Source organism: Halichoeres trimaculatus, unplaced genomic scaffold, assembly GCF_033239565.1.
Source record: "Halichoeres trimaculatus isolate MK-OKI-2021-1 unplaced genomic scaffold, fHalTri1.1 fHalTri1_scaffold_2, whole genome shotgun sequence".
Lineage (NCBI taxonomy): Eukaryota > Metazoa > Chordata > Actinopteri > Labriformes > Labridae > Halichoeres > Halichoeres trimaculatus.
Window position 1 is genome coordinate 23,256,005 of NW_027437180.1, and position 15,719 is coordinate 23,271,723.

A 15,719-nucleotide genomic window follows, 5' to 3' on the forward strand; every position below is an offset into this window, starting at 1 on the left:
CTGTATCCTGCTGTTTCCCCAGTCTGCCACAATAATGTTTCCATTGACATCCACAGCCACTCCTGTGGGAGCGTTGAACTGCCCGTTTCCCTCACCATTAGAACCAAACTTCAGCAGAAACTCGCCTTCTGTGTTGAATACCTAGGGTTTCAGAGATGTCAGTAGACAATTGCATAGAAAAATGGGATAGAAATACTCAAAGTCTCTGACCTAACACAGTTAACAGTCAAGCAACAACCAAAGAAGAGTTTAGTTGCTTAAAGCTGATTATCAGACACATAGGGAGGAAAACTACAAAGACAAAAGAAAATTCCTTGCTTGTTTTGCATTACCAATCCTAATCTAAAACTTTCCAGGCTTAGAAAAGCACTTTCCCTGCTCAGGTGCTGTGCTCACCTTGACTGAGTGGTTGTGGAAATCTGTCACAATAATTTCATTGTTGTTGTTGACGGCAGCAAAGTGAGGGCCTGAAAAAAGAAAAGCAAAAACAAGTTTTATGCTGTTGTACTTCATCACTGACAGGGGGGTAGTGAAATGCCTTTCGAAATCATAAACTATTTCCGGTTGCATATTTCATCTATCATTGCTAAAATTAAACACAAAACAGGGGTTACATTTTATATAAAGCCATGCAACTAGAAATGAATTTCACTTTCATTGTTGCCACAAGACCCCTGAGGTGACAGCCAGATAAATAACAGTCCCAGTGACAGCAGATTAATTTAGGAAACCCAGCAAAATGTGCACATAGGTGGTCTAATTTTCTACTGATCAAATAAATTAAGTATGTAAAGTATATCTGAGGCCTTTTTTTCTTTTTTTTAAATCGTCTATCAGTGTATTCCCATGGCAGGGAGTCGCCAGTCTCTGAGGAGAAGAGAACCCCTGTTTTAGAAGACATGCAAGATGATGAAAAACCATCACATTTTATGGCACAGAAAAAAATTTCAACTCAAAGTGAAATATATATTTAAACATGTGGTCTATGCGTAGGCAATTTGATTTGTGGAGAATCAAATCAGCATTTAATTTATGCTTCAAATGGTCTCCAGGAAAAATTTAGAGTGAACGTTGTTTTTTGTTATCTTTAAAGATCTCAGAGGCAAAAAAATATAATGAGATCTTTATGTTTCCTGGTTTGGCATTCGTTGTCATTCCGCATGCAGGTGAGCTCTGGTTGGAGAGAGAGTCTGTAGGGGGCAGTGCACATATTACCATTGAGTGTACCTGCAAACTGCCTGTCGCCGTTACCACGGTTACCAAACTTGGTGACCAGCTTGCCGTTCAGCTGAAAGATGAAGACGCAGCAGGCCTTGTTGTCGACCACGATGACATGGCCGTTTCTATCCACTGATACACCTTTGGGACCCATCAGCTTCCCCGAGCCGATCTTATTCTGCAAATCAAAAAATCACATTTCATATCTGCAGCAACACATGATCACAGCACTACATGATGACTAACTGAGTAACATGAGTAGAATATCAGTAAACTGATGCCTTGAAACTACAGGTATGCAGTAGATAAAAGACCTGTCTCCTGAACAAAAATGTTTCTGTCTAGATAATCTAGCGTCTAAAATTCTACACTTTAGGAAAAATAAGCTACTTAAAGGAACCCTGTTAATCATAAGGATTTGAAAAGGCTTCTTTGAGCGTTGAATATCAATTTTCAAAGAAATTTAGCCTGGAAAACTTTGATAAGAAATGTTTTTAATACGTGTCCTGGCCAGGACCAGGAAAAAAAAAGTCTGCCTGGTAAAAAAATTAACAATCTACAGTGCTACAGACTGTGAATTCGCCATATGTTTTAAAATCTGTTTTCTGTTTGAACCACCAAAATATTATCATTATAAATACAGTATTTATCCTCACAAACATCTGAAGTATATTTTAGGTTTCTGGCAGCATCTACTGTCAGCAAACTTTACCTCACAGCTCTATGGATTTGTCAGTCTGGATCAGTTTTCAGCTTACCTTAAACTTGCCTTCACTTGAGAAGATGCTGACCCATTTGTTGTCATAGTCTGCAATAATGATGTCACCGTTGGGGTGGACAGCCACACCCGTCGGCCGCTGCAGCTGACCTGGAGTCCTGCCTCGGACCCCAAACCGGCTCTTGAACAGACCATCATTTGAAAAAATCTGAAGCAAGAAGACATCAGGATATAAATTCAAAAGATGGGTTCCACTGAAGTTAAAGGAAACAGTAAGATGTAGGGACTGTTGAACAATTTCTGATGACCTATGACCACAGAGAGCACAGGGAGTTATTTGTACCTGAACACACTGGTTATTGCTGTCTGCTATCAGCACCTTTCCCAAAGAGGAGGCAGCCACTCCCTGCAGGTTTGTAAACTCCCCTTTGTTCCTCCCTTTAGTGCCTGGGAAACATTAAGGTTAAAAAATCAATGATATGACTGTTTTATTTAACTTGTGTTGAAAACAGTCAAAAATTGATACCAGATAAGTCAAAAGGTTCCATTTTTAGCTTTTCCTCTCACATAATGTTGGTTTTCTCACCGATTCTGAATATTAGGTCATCCTCGATGGGGTTTTCTTTCCTCCTCCCCGTGCTGTACATACTGGCCGGTCTCTTGATGGCTTTCTGCTTGATGTGACCACTCCCTGGAGACTTCAGCCTCTTCTTCATGCCGTCACACGTTGGCGACACGTCTATAGACTTGGTGGCTTTTATCTTAAAGGGACTTCCTTTGATGTGTTGGTCATACAACCGCAGAGATAAATTAAAAGTCCCCTCTTTAGGTGCTGTAAACAGATACTCATAAGTCCCGTTCTTGTTGTCCAGAATCTCTCCTTCACCTTTGCAGCCGTCAGGTGACGAGATTTCTGCCCTGATGACTGCATTTCCCATCTTGCAAAGCTCTCTGTCTTTGTCCTTTGTTGTTATGGTGATGGAAGTGGGCACACCCACCACACAGTGACGCAACCCCTCACCTGTAGCCACAGTCTCAGAGGCCACGGCATTGGTCGTTACAATAGTTCCCAGGTTGTGGATGGACTTTTTGAGTCCCTCTGTCTCCACAATGAAGTCCAGCTGGTCGTTCTCTCCGGGCTGCAGAGGAAGATCCTGACTAGCGAGTTCGATGAGACGCTCACTCATCTGTTTCTTCACCAGCAGCACCTCAGCCTCTGTGCCGTGGCTCAGCGCCTGCTCGGTGAAGTTACAGCTGCTGATGATGCCGTCCTGACCCTGCAGCAGGGTGTCCAGCTGGGCCTGGAGCACCTACAAACACAAACACTAGGGGTTCAGCAGAGTCACTCTGAGGTAATAAACAAAAAGCAGTCAACTCTACACTTTTTAAACTTCATGCTAAATAAAACAAGAATAAAAACTGGTGGGAAAATGCCCTATCATGACCACCACCAGAGAGTGACAAAGGTTCAGATATGGATGCTTTGAAAGGGGTCCACAAACCAACATGCAACCTATTCAATAACGAGGCCAAGATCCAGTCTCTACACTCAGACTTTGAGGTATATCATAAGTTTTTGTATGAGTGATTAGTGATGTCCCTCCAATAAATCATGAGGAGAATGAACTAAACTTCTAAATTAATTACTCTCCATGAAATTGTATCGCAGACATCTAAAACAAATAGATTTATTCAGATTTTATGGTAAACAGTAACATAAAGAAAAACCTTTTCCATCCCAAGCTGTGAGAAAACAAGGATTCATATTCCTCCAAGAATTAACAAAAAGTCATAGTTTGCACACAGGAGTGATGCAAACAGGTTTATCTGTAAGCTCGAAATGAAGTTAATCCCTTCTTCACTTATTTCGTTACAATACTGGTAGGTTGCTAGGCGCCGCCCTGTTGGCTATGGCTGCCTTTTGCAGCAGCTCTCTCTTCTTTGTCCGTTTCTTGTAATTTTTTTGTCTCTTTTTTGTTATCTTTGTATTTGGAGTGGATCATTACTTTGTTTGGCTCATTTGTTGGTCATGGACACCAAACTTTTTGTGGCTTCAGTGATATTTTTACTACTTTTACTCCTGTGTTTGTCTAAAGATCCTACATGTAACCATGGATGCATTGTTTACATGTGAACTCAGCTGTTAGCAGCCTGTAGCATGTCAATGCTAACTGGTGTAAGGCCAGATGTCTTCCCACAAGGTGAGGAGAAGGAGGTGAGGACGACATGCTGGTTCTCAGGTGTGAGCTGAGAAGTGATGACATGGACCTGTCTTTCCATCCATTGTTATTGGGAACATAAGGTCTATCTCAAATAAGATGGATGAGCTAGCTGTGCTAACCCAGCAACAGGGGTAATACTAGAGGGCAGAGTAGCATCATGTTATTCACAGACATGGCTAACGGAGCTAACATCAGACACCAACGTCACATTGGAAGAGACTAAACAAACTGCTGAGGAAGCTCAGTCCTGGACCCTGGTTGAGGCTGGCTGAACTGGAGAATGATGGACAAGCTGTCATCATCGATTTTATTGGACATTTTTGCACTTTCTATACACTTTCTTACTTTTGTTTTCTTGATTGCTGCTGTGACTACAATTTTGTTGTACTTGTTACAATTACAACAAAGTTCTATTCTATTATATTGTATTATATTATATTCTAATGCATTTTTAAAAGGATAATTTACAATATCAAACATAAAAGTTGCCATTTGTTGCATTGCAACAACATTTCCAAAAAGCTTCTATCTGTGGTTTCTTGGCAGGTATTTTGTACATTTGTACTTTTTAATGTTTTCCCCTCCAACATCAACAAAAGAAACACATTAATACTTTATCATTTATTACCCAACAGTCTTATCATGATCTGTGTGGGTCTAAAACCCCAGGCTGGGAACAACATTAGAAGCCCACACATTAATCCCAATAAGCTCCAAAAGTTGCATAAGAGGGGGTGTAAGAGTTCAAGATCAAAGCAAAGTTTTTGTAAAAACAAAGCATTAACCATGACTCATAGTGAATGTGATATAAGCTGGTTTAGTGTTAGTTAAAACAAATACGCACACATTGATCTGGATAATAACAAACAAATAAAAAAATCCTCACCTACTACTGCAGGCACTGATAGTTACTGATACAGACAAAACCCAGTGCTTAAAAGACACATCCCCAGAGATGCTGATGTAACGTGTATGACTTGTCAGTCCGTTCCTAGAGCTGACATCTGCTTGATGCTTTAATTCTCCTCTGTACTTGATGTCACACTTAAGAGAAAATGGTATTTAAATTAAAAAACAAAAAGTTATCATTCCCGAGCCCATGGATGTGACCTAAAAAGCAGTTAAGTAATCCATTCACCAATTTGAGAAAAACAACCTAATTTCTTTGTTTGAACAGGTGCTGTTTTTAAGAGCATGTTCAAATGCATGTTTTCATGTAAGTCAATCTTCTGTTGACGTGACTGCCTATAAAACAGCTAAAAAAATAGCAGATCATCCGTCTAATGTTAAACTATAACTTAAATTCATAGATGAATTACAGTTTTAGCACCAAAGAAAAAATGAACACAGCTTTTAAAAAAGTGGAGCATTCAGTTATGAGTCAGTAGTCAGCCTGCGTATTGGAGTATTTACAGCTTAGCTTTCATAAGACAAGACAAGTTACATTTAGATCATCATCAAACACTTGAAAGAAGTTCTTTGTTACTGATGTACTTTACATTTTCTCTCTATTTCAAGGAAATAACTTAACCCTTATTAAAGCAGGAGGAGAGACTCACCCTGATCTGGCCATCACATTCCTCTTCTCCAACAACAACAGGCCATTTATCCATTTATCTCAAACTGGAGTTAAATGTATCCTTTCATCAAGCTCAACTCTTTCACTTAATAAAAATGTCTGTACACAAAGAAGCTGTCTGCACAAACTGTAAAACTCCAGATCAGGAGTTAGAGGAGAGTAGCGTGTTTACAGAATGAAGAGCAAAGCTGATCTGTGTCGCCTCCCTGCACATGACACACCCAAATCATCCTGACTGTACATTCAGTGCGCTGGCTCCATCTAGCTACAAGCAGCAACAAAGCTGAATCCTCACGTCTGACTTTCCCTCGGGGTCAGTGTTTTGACGGAACACCAGTCATCCAGTTGTTAATCATTAGTGACCCATGTGACGCAGCTCCCTGAGGGGGGCAGTAGTTTGCTCATAACCAGAGCATATGATTGGTTGTCTGGATTTGGGTGGTGCTTTATTCCCCAACCCCCAATCCATCTCTCTGTTAATCATCTATCAGACCATCTGAGCCCTCAGACTCATAGATCAGCAAAACCTGTTTGATGAATTGACTGTGACTGTACCACAGTCAGTGTTGTGTTCATTTTAAATGTAGCCTCTGTGAATTAACTCTTTTAATAACTGCACTTCTACTGTAGTGACCTCTATCTTAGGGTTCATCAAGCCTCTCTTGAAAAAAAAAACAGTTGATACCACTGAGTCTGTATTATAAAGCTTACAGCCTATGCCAAAATTGCAAACCCATTTCTTAAACTAGCCTTATCATGTTTTGTTTTTTTTTTGACGGCTCGATCATTTTCTGTTTGTTTTTTGCCTTTGTATTTTTCTACTTTCAGTATTTATTTTCCACTGTTAAATTGACCGAAATAAATCAAATAAATCAAATTAAATCAAATCAAATCAAATATTTTCCAGAGTAAACTACATCCTCTGAGATGTTTGTTTACCTTCTGCTTGAGACCGTAGTTGACCTCCAGCTCCATAAGTAGAACACTCTTGCGCACATTCAGAGTCTTCTGCAGCTCATCAAAAGTCGTATGTATGTCATCTTCAATGGAGCTCTTTTGATTGGTCAGCTGCTGCAGGATCTCTGACAGTGTCTGCAGGGCTGAGTCAATCTCTGGCAGCCTGAGAGCAACAGAGGAGAAGAGCAGAAAGAGCTGTAATTTATCATATAGTAGGTCAACAGTCTTATGATTGTGTTTGTTTCAGCTGTAAAGTAGGCTGCTGCTCAGGAGTGACAGAGAGGCTGAAGTGCTGTCCTACCTCTTCTTTACAGAATCAAGCTGCTCCTGTAACGACGCCTTGTGTTGTTCCACAACGTCTTTCAGGGGCACAGTTGGATGTTCTCCGTGTTCTCCGCTTGTACACTCCTGACACATGGCTGTCTCACAGGGCGGACAGTAAAACTCCATGACCTACGCAGCAGGAAAAATAAATACACATTAGGGCTTAAGTATAGGTTTGAGGTTTTGTCCAAAATGTTTTAGCCACATGTGCAGCGTTGGTTGATGGGAATGTTGGTCACAGCCACTTTGGTCCAGACTTTAATTTCCTACAGGCAGTAGCAAGAGGATTTCAGACTTTTATGAGCCGTATGAGGAGGAATCCTCAGATCCATAATTAGTCAAAACTTTTATACCCCTCATTAGGTGAACAGAAACCACTAGATACTGTAACTTTTTTTTTTCTTTTTCGGGGGATGGGGGTTATAACTTTTATGTCAGCTTCACTTAGCTCAGTGTAGTTCTACTTGGAGACTTATGCAGCTTGAGACTCATGACTGTACTGTGAATTGTGCACTCAAGGCTGGAACTTGAACTTGATCATTGACTGCATTCATAATGTTAGCATTGTCTCTCTTGTCATTCTTGGGAGTTTAGTTTGATTTGTTGCCAGCTGCAGCTTTATTTCGATTTCAGTCTGATTTATATTTTTTATTAAGAATTTGTAGGAACCCTATTTGCTATATTTTGCCAAATGCACACTTATGACCATGCCAATGGTTGGAAATGAAATAAGTGGAATGAAATGTGAGTGTGAATTTTTGCCCCGGGCATGCTGTATCCACTTTTAAATTCAACCCATTAGCATTCTGGGACTTTCTTAGCATTCTGAGACTTCTTACCAGCAGCTGGCTCTTTCCTTTTCTTTTTATATCACAGTTTCATTTGGGGAGTTTCAAAGACATGCAGTACATCACACATGGCATTACGAGAAGCTCACTTATTTGTTGTTATTCACTGGAGAAAACAACGAATTAACAAACTCAGTATTTGCATTGATAGATAAATGTGAAAAATTTGAGTAAAATATTACGACCCCAATGTCAGCCTGGTACAAAAAATGGGACAGAAGTAAAGTGATGTTTGTTTCTGTCAGACACAGATGTTATTTTTTTCAATAAATATTTGTTGTCTTATCTTTCTCAACTGTTTTTAAACTGTAGACATCTAGAAAGTAGTAGTAATGATTGACACACAACACAAAGTTAATGGTAATCAGTAATTTACTATGTATATATATATTTCATGTGCTGCTGACATCTTAGCCAGGTCACCCTTGCAAAGAGAAGTAGATATCAGTGGGTTTTTAATCTGATGAAATAAATAAAAAACAAATTGAATCAATAAATAAATAAATACATTAATTAATTAATAAGTTTAGCCCTGACTATTGTTTTTTTTACCACTTAAAGCAGGTTGTAAGGATAAAGAGGGTCAATAAATAATGCAGGAAATGGCATGTGAAGCTATTACTGCATTTTCTTTCTATTAGCAAAGAGTTTGTATAAATTAAAAAAATGGTAAATAAAATCCTCTTCAGAACAGTGAATCTGAAGCTCATGATGTAGCTGTTATGAAAATTAAAAGAAAATCTCAGTCAGGGACCAGTGACTGACACTTATATTCGTTTCAAAAAATTGTTCTTAGTAGTCTTTATTCCCTCACTTCAGTAAATAAACACATATACTGCTTACATCTTTAATAACCTGTTATACCAATTGAACACCATACTTCATACAAAAGAGTGAGACTGAGAGTGAAATTCCCAGACAAAGTTTGTGTGTGTGTGTGTGTGTGTGTGTGTGTGTGTGTGTGTGTGTGTGTGTGTGTGTGTGTGTGTGTGTGTGTGTGTGTGTGTGTGTGTGTGTATGTCTTACATTGCCTCCATGGTTGGGGCAGGACAGCAGTTGTCCAGCAGCCACAGTGGTGATGGTGTTGAGAGCGGCGGCCTCCTGGCTGCAGCTGTCCGGGGCCCGCTGCAGCACGTCCATCAGGTTGGTGATGAAGAAGTTATTCTGCAACGCCGCCACACCTTTCTCCGGCAGGATGGAGGTCTGGCGGCACACGGGGCAGGACAGCGTGAGGCTGTGAGCCGGGATGTAATTCTGCAGGCACCTGGAGGAGGAGAGCAGCAGGGACACAGAGTCTGAGTGGGAGCAGTCTGTAATGACAGCGATCAAAGAGAGTCTGCAGGGAGACGTAGGTGGTGTGATGTGCTTGGTTTATGTAGAAGGGACAGAATAGAAAGAGGACTTGGCTGTGCACAAAGTGATATACAACTGATATGTATCATTTTCTTTTCAAATTTGAATGCAAAGTTTCTATAAATCCAGTGTGGTATGTTAATATCTGACAATGACTGAAAGTAAATAGAAACATGATTTGCTAAATCTTTATGAGTAAAGTAATGTAATAAAAAAAGAACAACATGCATCTGCTGCCATCTAGTGGTTAAAATATATAGAACAAGTTTCTTATATCAAACTGTTTAGTGGAGCCCAACATACCCTGCCATGATCCTGTAGGTCCTTTCACTTTAATGCTAACTTTAATTTATACTTTCACTGACACTTTTTCAAATACAGTACTTCATGGACTATGTGATAACTACTGACCAGGGGCAGAGCTTGTGAAGCAGGATCAGAAAATCACTTTTTATAATCAAAATGTAAAAATGCTCTAAAAGCAAATCAAACTAAATTTATCCAGCTTTTTTTATTTTAGCAACAGGATGGCTCAAACACACATCGTGCTGACATTTTAACATCAACAAAGGTTAAAGGAAACATTAAATTAGAATATTTAAATAAACTATTTAAAGCCAAGGCAAAAATAATACGAACATCAAAAACAGAGGTTAAATATTATAAGACCATTGTAAAACAGTAGCAGTTGAACCTTTCTTTGCCTTCAAGTTTCTAAACTTTATATTTATATGTGTTATCTTACACACATAAGACAGTGATGTTTACACACAAGTTGTTATTAATCTTTACCAAGCAGAGACTTATTAAAAACCTCAGAGAAGTTAAATCAGCTGATTGGCAGAAAATGTCTGTTTTCATCCAAGTGATGGGCTTCAATCTATAAACAGAATGTCAGATTTATTAAGTGTATCATCTTTTACAAATAGTTAAAGGGCTTTAATGACTCTGATGAGCTTATATGAAGTCAACCAATTTTGATTACCAGTTAAGCAGTAAATTATATGTAAACTGTGTACAGAAGAGGAAATATAACTCAAATAAAACGTTAAAAATGCATCAGTCTACGGAACTTGGGAGTACGCACTTGATTATTTTAGACAGATGCTTTTTAATTGATTTTTCTTTTATACAAAATACAACAACCTCTCATTGTTGTATTCTTTGAAAGTTTGTTATGTAAAGTTTGAATCATTTTATCAAACAAGCTGCGGTTAAAAAATGCAACTATGAGTGTTTCCGTTTTTTTTTTATTTAAACAGGTGAGGTTTAGCAGTAATTAAAATGTAACAAATCTCATTCAGGGTTGTTGTTTGGTTTGCACAATACTGTACAGTGGTCTTAAAAAATGTTGTTTTAGAGTAGAGCAACATGGAGATGCTGTAGTATGTGGTCACTCCTCTTTACTGGATGTGGTCACTCACATTATAACAGGAAGCTTGAACCATCCGTGCATGTCAAACTATAATGCTTTCCTGTAACTGTGGATTTATTGCACATTGTACTTAAGTCGCTCTTTTGAAGTTTCATTTCAGATTTATAAATGTAGCATCAGATACTCTTTTAGGAACAAATTCCACATACATTTACACACACACACACACACACACACATATATATATATATATATATATATATATATATATATATATATATATAAAGTAACTGTGAATCGTTCAGTGTGTTAGTGTAATGACTCTCCAGAAGCTGCCACAGCGAGGGGACGGACTGACACCGTCCACTCTTTCTCTTTGTGTCAGAGACAAAGGCTGACTTCACAGAGAACACACACATACACACACACACCAGTACTTACATTGATTGCAAGACCCAGATATCACTGTTACTGGATCTCAGTGGTAGATGTGACCGAGTACATTTACAAAGTATATTTGAGAATCTGAAAGTGCACTTTTGATATAAAAAATATAAAAATGGTACTCTTGCATGAGTAATAATTCCTTCCTAAAATCTTTCTATTTGAGGCATTTGGAATTTAAACTGAGACTCTCTCACACATCAGTGTAATTACAGGACTGATACACTCCTCCTGAAGAGCTGCAGCACAGTAACTCCTCTCACCTTTCACAGAAGGTGTGTAGGCAGGGCAGGACTTTGGGGTTCTCGTAGCGGTCCAGACATATGCTGCAGATCAGGAACTGCTTGTCGATCTGACGGACCACGGGGCTGGGAATAGTGGAGCCTTCACTGGCCATCCTAAAACTCTGACATATGAGTCCCTCTTCCTCTTACCCTGCACCCTGCAGAGGGAAACATAGAGAGGATGGAGAGAGGTGAGATCACAGTGGAAACACACTGAGCATGATCAAACACGCCGTATGACACAACAGAGGTGAGCGGAGAGCTGTGGGATGTTAAGATCAAGACTCAAAGCAAAGTGTCTCTTTCCTTCCACAATCTCACTGAGAGAGGAAATGCTTAAACCAACCTTTTAAACAGCTCAGTATCAAGTTAAGTAGCAGTGATAATGACCATCAAATGTCAGGGCAGGCCAAAAAAATCACAAAGTAAAGACAGTTAGATGTTTTTCCTGTTTTAAAAATGGTTACTTTCCTATTCACTGGGTCTAAAGGCACACTATTTGAAAGGTTATAAGGAGGGTGAAAGGTCAAACTGGGATTCAGTCAGGATCACTTTAGCCAAAAAGGATTGTTATTTGCATGCAATCTTATATTTGACCAGTCGTATATTTGGCTCTGTTCTGAGAGCTCCCTGTTCTTCCACATGGAGGGGATCAGGAAGAGTCAACAGGCTAAAATATTTGAATAAAACCTTTTTTTGATATCAATTGAATGTGTAGGAGGTAATCAGCCGAGCTGTCAGCTGGTGTACTGTGGGCAGAGCTTGACTTCAAAGCTATGCCCAGTTTGTTACATCAACTGTTTACAAAAGAGACATTTCAGGACAGAAAAAGAAAGGACAGAATTGTGGATGCAGATGCCCACTGTTGGCACAACGGAATAATGTGCAATATGCCAATAACCAAACGGTATTAAATCAAGTGACCTTCGTCCTCAGTCTGGAGATCAGGGCCAACTTTCAGTTTAAGGGCCAGTTTGTGTAACACACCTGTGAGTGCCAAAGGTTGCCTATGGCCTGAAATTGTCACATACATGTTGCATTCATACACTGATTGCGTAGGCTGCAAACAGCAGTCACTTTTCTGACACCTCCTGCTTAAAACCCAGAAGTGTCTTCACCAAAGGACCTTCGACTGAGTATCCAACCTTTTGATCATATGTGCCAGAGTGCTTAAGTCATGCAATAAATAACAATAGTTTAATACTTCACATAATATTTTTCATTATTTAATTGCAAATTTCATTCCCTATTTCAGAAATGTTTAGCACCAGAAAGGTTAACCTAAGTTCAACAAAAGAGATATACTACTTCCTAAGTCAGCATTTTGTTAACGTTTAATGAATCCACTCATATGACTCACCATACCATATCAGCTCTGGACTTTATTTAGAGGATCAGCCACTTTAAAGTGAGTCTGATCCACATTTTATCCAGTTTCTGTGAAAATATATTATAAAGTCATGGTTTTGATTTATTTAAAACATTGCTGGTTAACCCTTTAAGCAGTCTTGGGCCTCACTTTGCCTCACATCAAAGGTTAATCTCAGATACCTTATGTAATGCTATGAAAGAGTGCTTTAACTCAGTATCCAGCAGATATCCATATTTTTTAAGTATCAGGATAAGTTTTGGGTGATAAAATTAGTAATTCTAGGTCTTTAGAGGCATAATAATTATTATTATTTATTATATATTATTATCATTATTGCTAGGCGCCGCCCTGTTGGCTATGGCTGCCTTTTGAATCAGCTCTCTCTTATTTGTCCGTTTCTTGTAATTTTTTCGTCTCTTTTTTGTCGTCTTTGTATTTGGAGTGGATCATTACTTTGTTTGGCTCATTTGTTGGTCATGGACACCAAACTTTTTGTGGCTTCGGTGATATTTTTACTACTTTTGCTCCTGTGTTTGTCTAAAGACTCTACATGTTACCATGGCCAAACTGTTTACATGTGAACTCAGCTGTTAGCAGCCTGTAGCATGTCAATGCTACAGGCTGCTGGTGTAAGGCCTGATATCTTTCCACAAGGTGAGGAGAAGGAAGTGAGGACAACGCGCTGGTTCTCAGGTGTGAGCTAAGAAGTGACGAAATGGACCTGTCCTTCCATCCATTATTATTGGGAGCATAAGATCTATCTCCAACAAGATGGACGAGTTAGCTGTGCTAACCCAGCAACAGAGGGAATACCAGAGGGCAGAGTAGCATCATGCTATTCACAGACATGGCTAACGGAGCTTACATCTGACACCAACGCCATGTCTGCTGCGAGCAGACAGGATACACGAGACAGAGACTGAACAGACTGCTGAAGAAGCTCAGTCCTGGACCCTGTGGAGGTGGAGGCTGGCTGAACTGGAGAATGATGGACAAGCTGTCATCATCTGTTTTCTTATGGACCTTTTTGCACTTTCTATACACTTTCTGACTTTTGTTTTCTTGATTGCTGCTGTGACTTTAATTTTGTTGTACTTGTTATAATGACAATAAAGTTCTATTCTATTCTATTCTATTCTATTCTATAAGACATAAAACTGTTCATCACAGTTGAGAAAAAGTTGAAGAGAAATGATTTAGTACCCTCCTACATGCTCTAAACCCCAATGTTTTGAACCATAGCAGCAGCAGCACTGCTGGGAGACGTGCTGCAGTTCTGAGTGGATGTTCCTCTCAGAAAGCACTCTGAGTGATAAATATTTTAGTATTAAGTGAACAAGGCACACCATATTCAGCTTCTTGCAGCAAGAGAAACAACATATAACCCATAACATTCAATTTACGTAATCCCCACAGTCACATAATGTTTATGGATTCTTTATGACTGTGATAAATGCTAATTTAGTCTCCATCTTAAGTATGTTTTACAATGTTAGGTCTGACTTCACCTTAATGTAATCTACACACAAAAAAGTGTGTCAGTGCTTTTATTGTCTCCTCACAGTGAAGACAGGGCACAGAAACAGGCCACCTCTGCTGCTGAGAGGAAACCCTGCAGGACTGTGATTCTTTCTATGGTGCATGCTCTCTTTCTCCTTCTTTATGTTCCCTTCCTTAATGTCCTCTTCTCTGAGAAGTATGTCATCTCCTCTCCTCCTCTCCTCCTGAAAGAACAGGGTATGACACTACATGTGGTGATCGTGTGAGCCTGAAAACAGAGTGCTAAGAATAGAAACTGCTCCTGGGACGATATTGTGAAGGTGCTCTGCTCTCAGCGGGTTATAACCAAATGTTTTTCAAGACTTGTATCAGATGTTTTTGTCGTTAAGCACCAAATATCTAGCATAAGATTGAAACAGAAATCTCAAAGTAGGGCAGCCAGAGGATGATAACTTAACTGATAAGAGGTTAGCCAAAGATTTGACCATCCTGGAAGCTCAACCAGCTTTAGAAGCACTGTTCTTCATCCAGACATCCACAAAATGACAAGCGAAGACATGCACAAACAGAGGCTTAGCTCTTAGCAGTATGTTGATAACCTACCGGCTCTGCAGAGCAGATTAAGCAGATGAACATAGCATCAAATTTGGCTCTGATTATTAATCCAAGCAGACAGACACAACAGAAGCAGCCCCTTGCTGACGGTGCACATGGTCACAGCAACCTCACAAAACACTCCACTTTTACATAATCAGAGACACACAAGCTGAGCGGAAGAATCCCTGCTGGATTGAGCCATCATTTAACAGCAGGGTATACGCATGGAAAAGAGAAATATTATTTAAAAGAATTCATGCTCAATCAAAGGAAGTCTGTCATTTCCCCAAGTGTAATGCCTCCAAGATAAACAAGTTATAATTTTGCAAAAATGTAAGATAAAAACGGCAACATACATCTTAAAAAGCTTATAGCTTCATAAAAAGGAGGACTTACAGTGCTGCATCTATAGGCGGATCAACAGGCGTCATCCACTCCAGCAAACACACTGGAACACTGGCCCCATGTGAGCGAAACAGCAGGAAATGTTCCTCTAAACCCTCCTTCAGGTCATATCAGCACTGACAGCAGATGATGCTTCTCTACAGGCAGCAGCGACCAGCTGATCAGCGACAAGATGCGTGTGTGTGAGTGAGACACACAGCTTCTCCGTAGGTTTTTGGGTGTGCGCACATGTGAGCCAAGTTGAGGACAGGCGATTTGTCCAGATCGTATTTCAGCTTTTGCATCATCCCTTCCCCTCCCTCCTCCCTTTCTCTTTTGCTCCCCCTCATCACTTCCTCTCCTCCAATCATTCTCGTTCTATGCCCAGCCTGTCTCATCCATTCATCTTATCCACCCCCCTCCCTCTGTCTCTGAATAGATGCTGGCTCACTGCAGTGCAGCGAGCGTGTGCAGCATCAGGAGTATGTGACTGGCTGATGTTTGATGATCTAACAAACGAGAAAAAAAGGGGGACAGCACTTAT

At 39.7% G+C, this 15,719-nt stretch overlaps 1 protein-coding gene across 4 annotated transcripts in view; it reads right to left on the reverse strand.

The window, feature by feature from the left end:
* Window positions 1-15,719, reverse strand: part of trim2a (tripartite motif containing 2a) — a 33,709-nt gene that overhangs the window by 1,730 nt on the left and 16,260 nt on the right. For 2 of the 4 annotated variants that reach the window (XM_074662423.1, XM_074662415.1), the window contains exons 2-11: window positions 11,302-11,480; window positions 8,893-9,130; window positions 6,996-7,147; window positions 6,677-6,857; window positions 2,523-3,246; window positions 2,280-2,383; window positions 1,977-2,144; window positions 1,216-1,396; window positions 397-467; window positions 1-141 (exon numbers count right to left, since the gene is read on the reverse strand). In XM_074662423.1, the coding sequence (XP_074518524.1) occupies window positions 1-141; window positions 397-467; window positions 1,216-1,396; window positions 1,977-2,144; window positions 2,280-2,383; window positions 2,523-3,246; window positions 6,677-6,857; window positions 6,996-7,147; window positions 8,893-9,130; window positions 11,302-11,435 (2,094 nt within the window). In that variant the 5' untranslated portion in view covers window positions 11,436-11,480. Of the gene's footprint in view, window positions 142-396; window positions 468-1,215; window positions 1,397-1,976; window positions 2,145-2,279; window positions 2,384-2,522; window positions 3,247-6,676; window positions 6,858-6,995; window positions 7,148-8,892; window positions 9,131-11,301; window positions 11,481-15,187; window positions 15,475-15,719 lie in introns of those variants that run through there. The other 2 variants (XM_074662406.1, XM_074662432.1) reach the window with 2 other exon arrangements.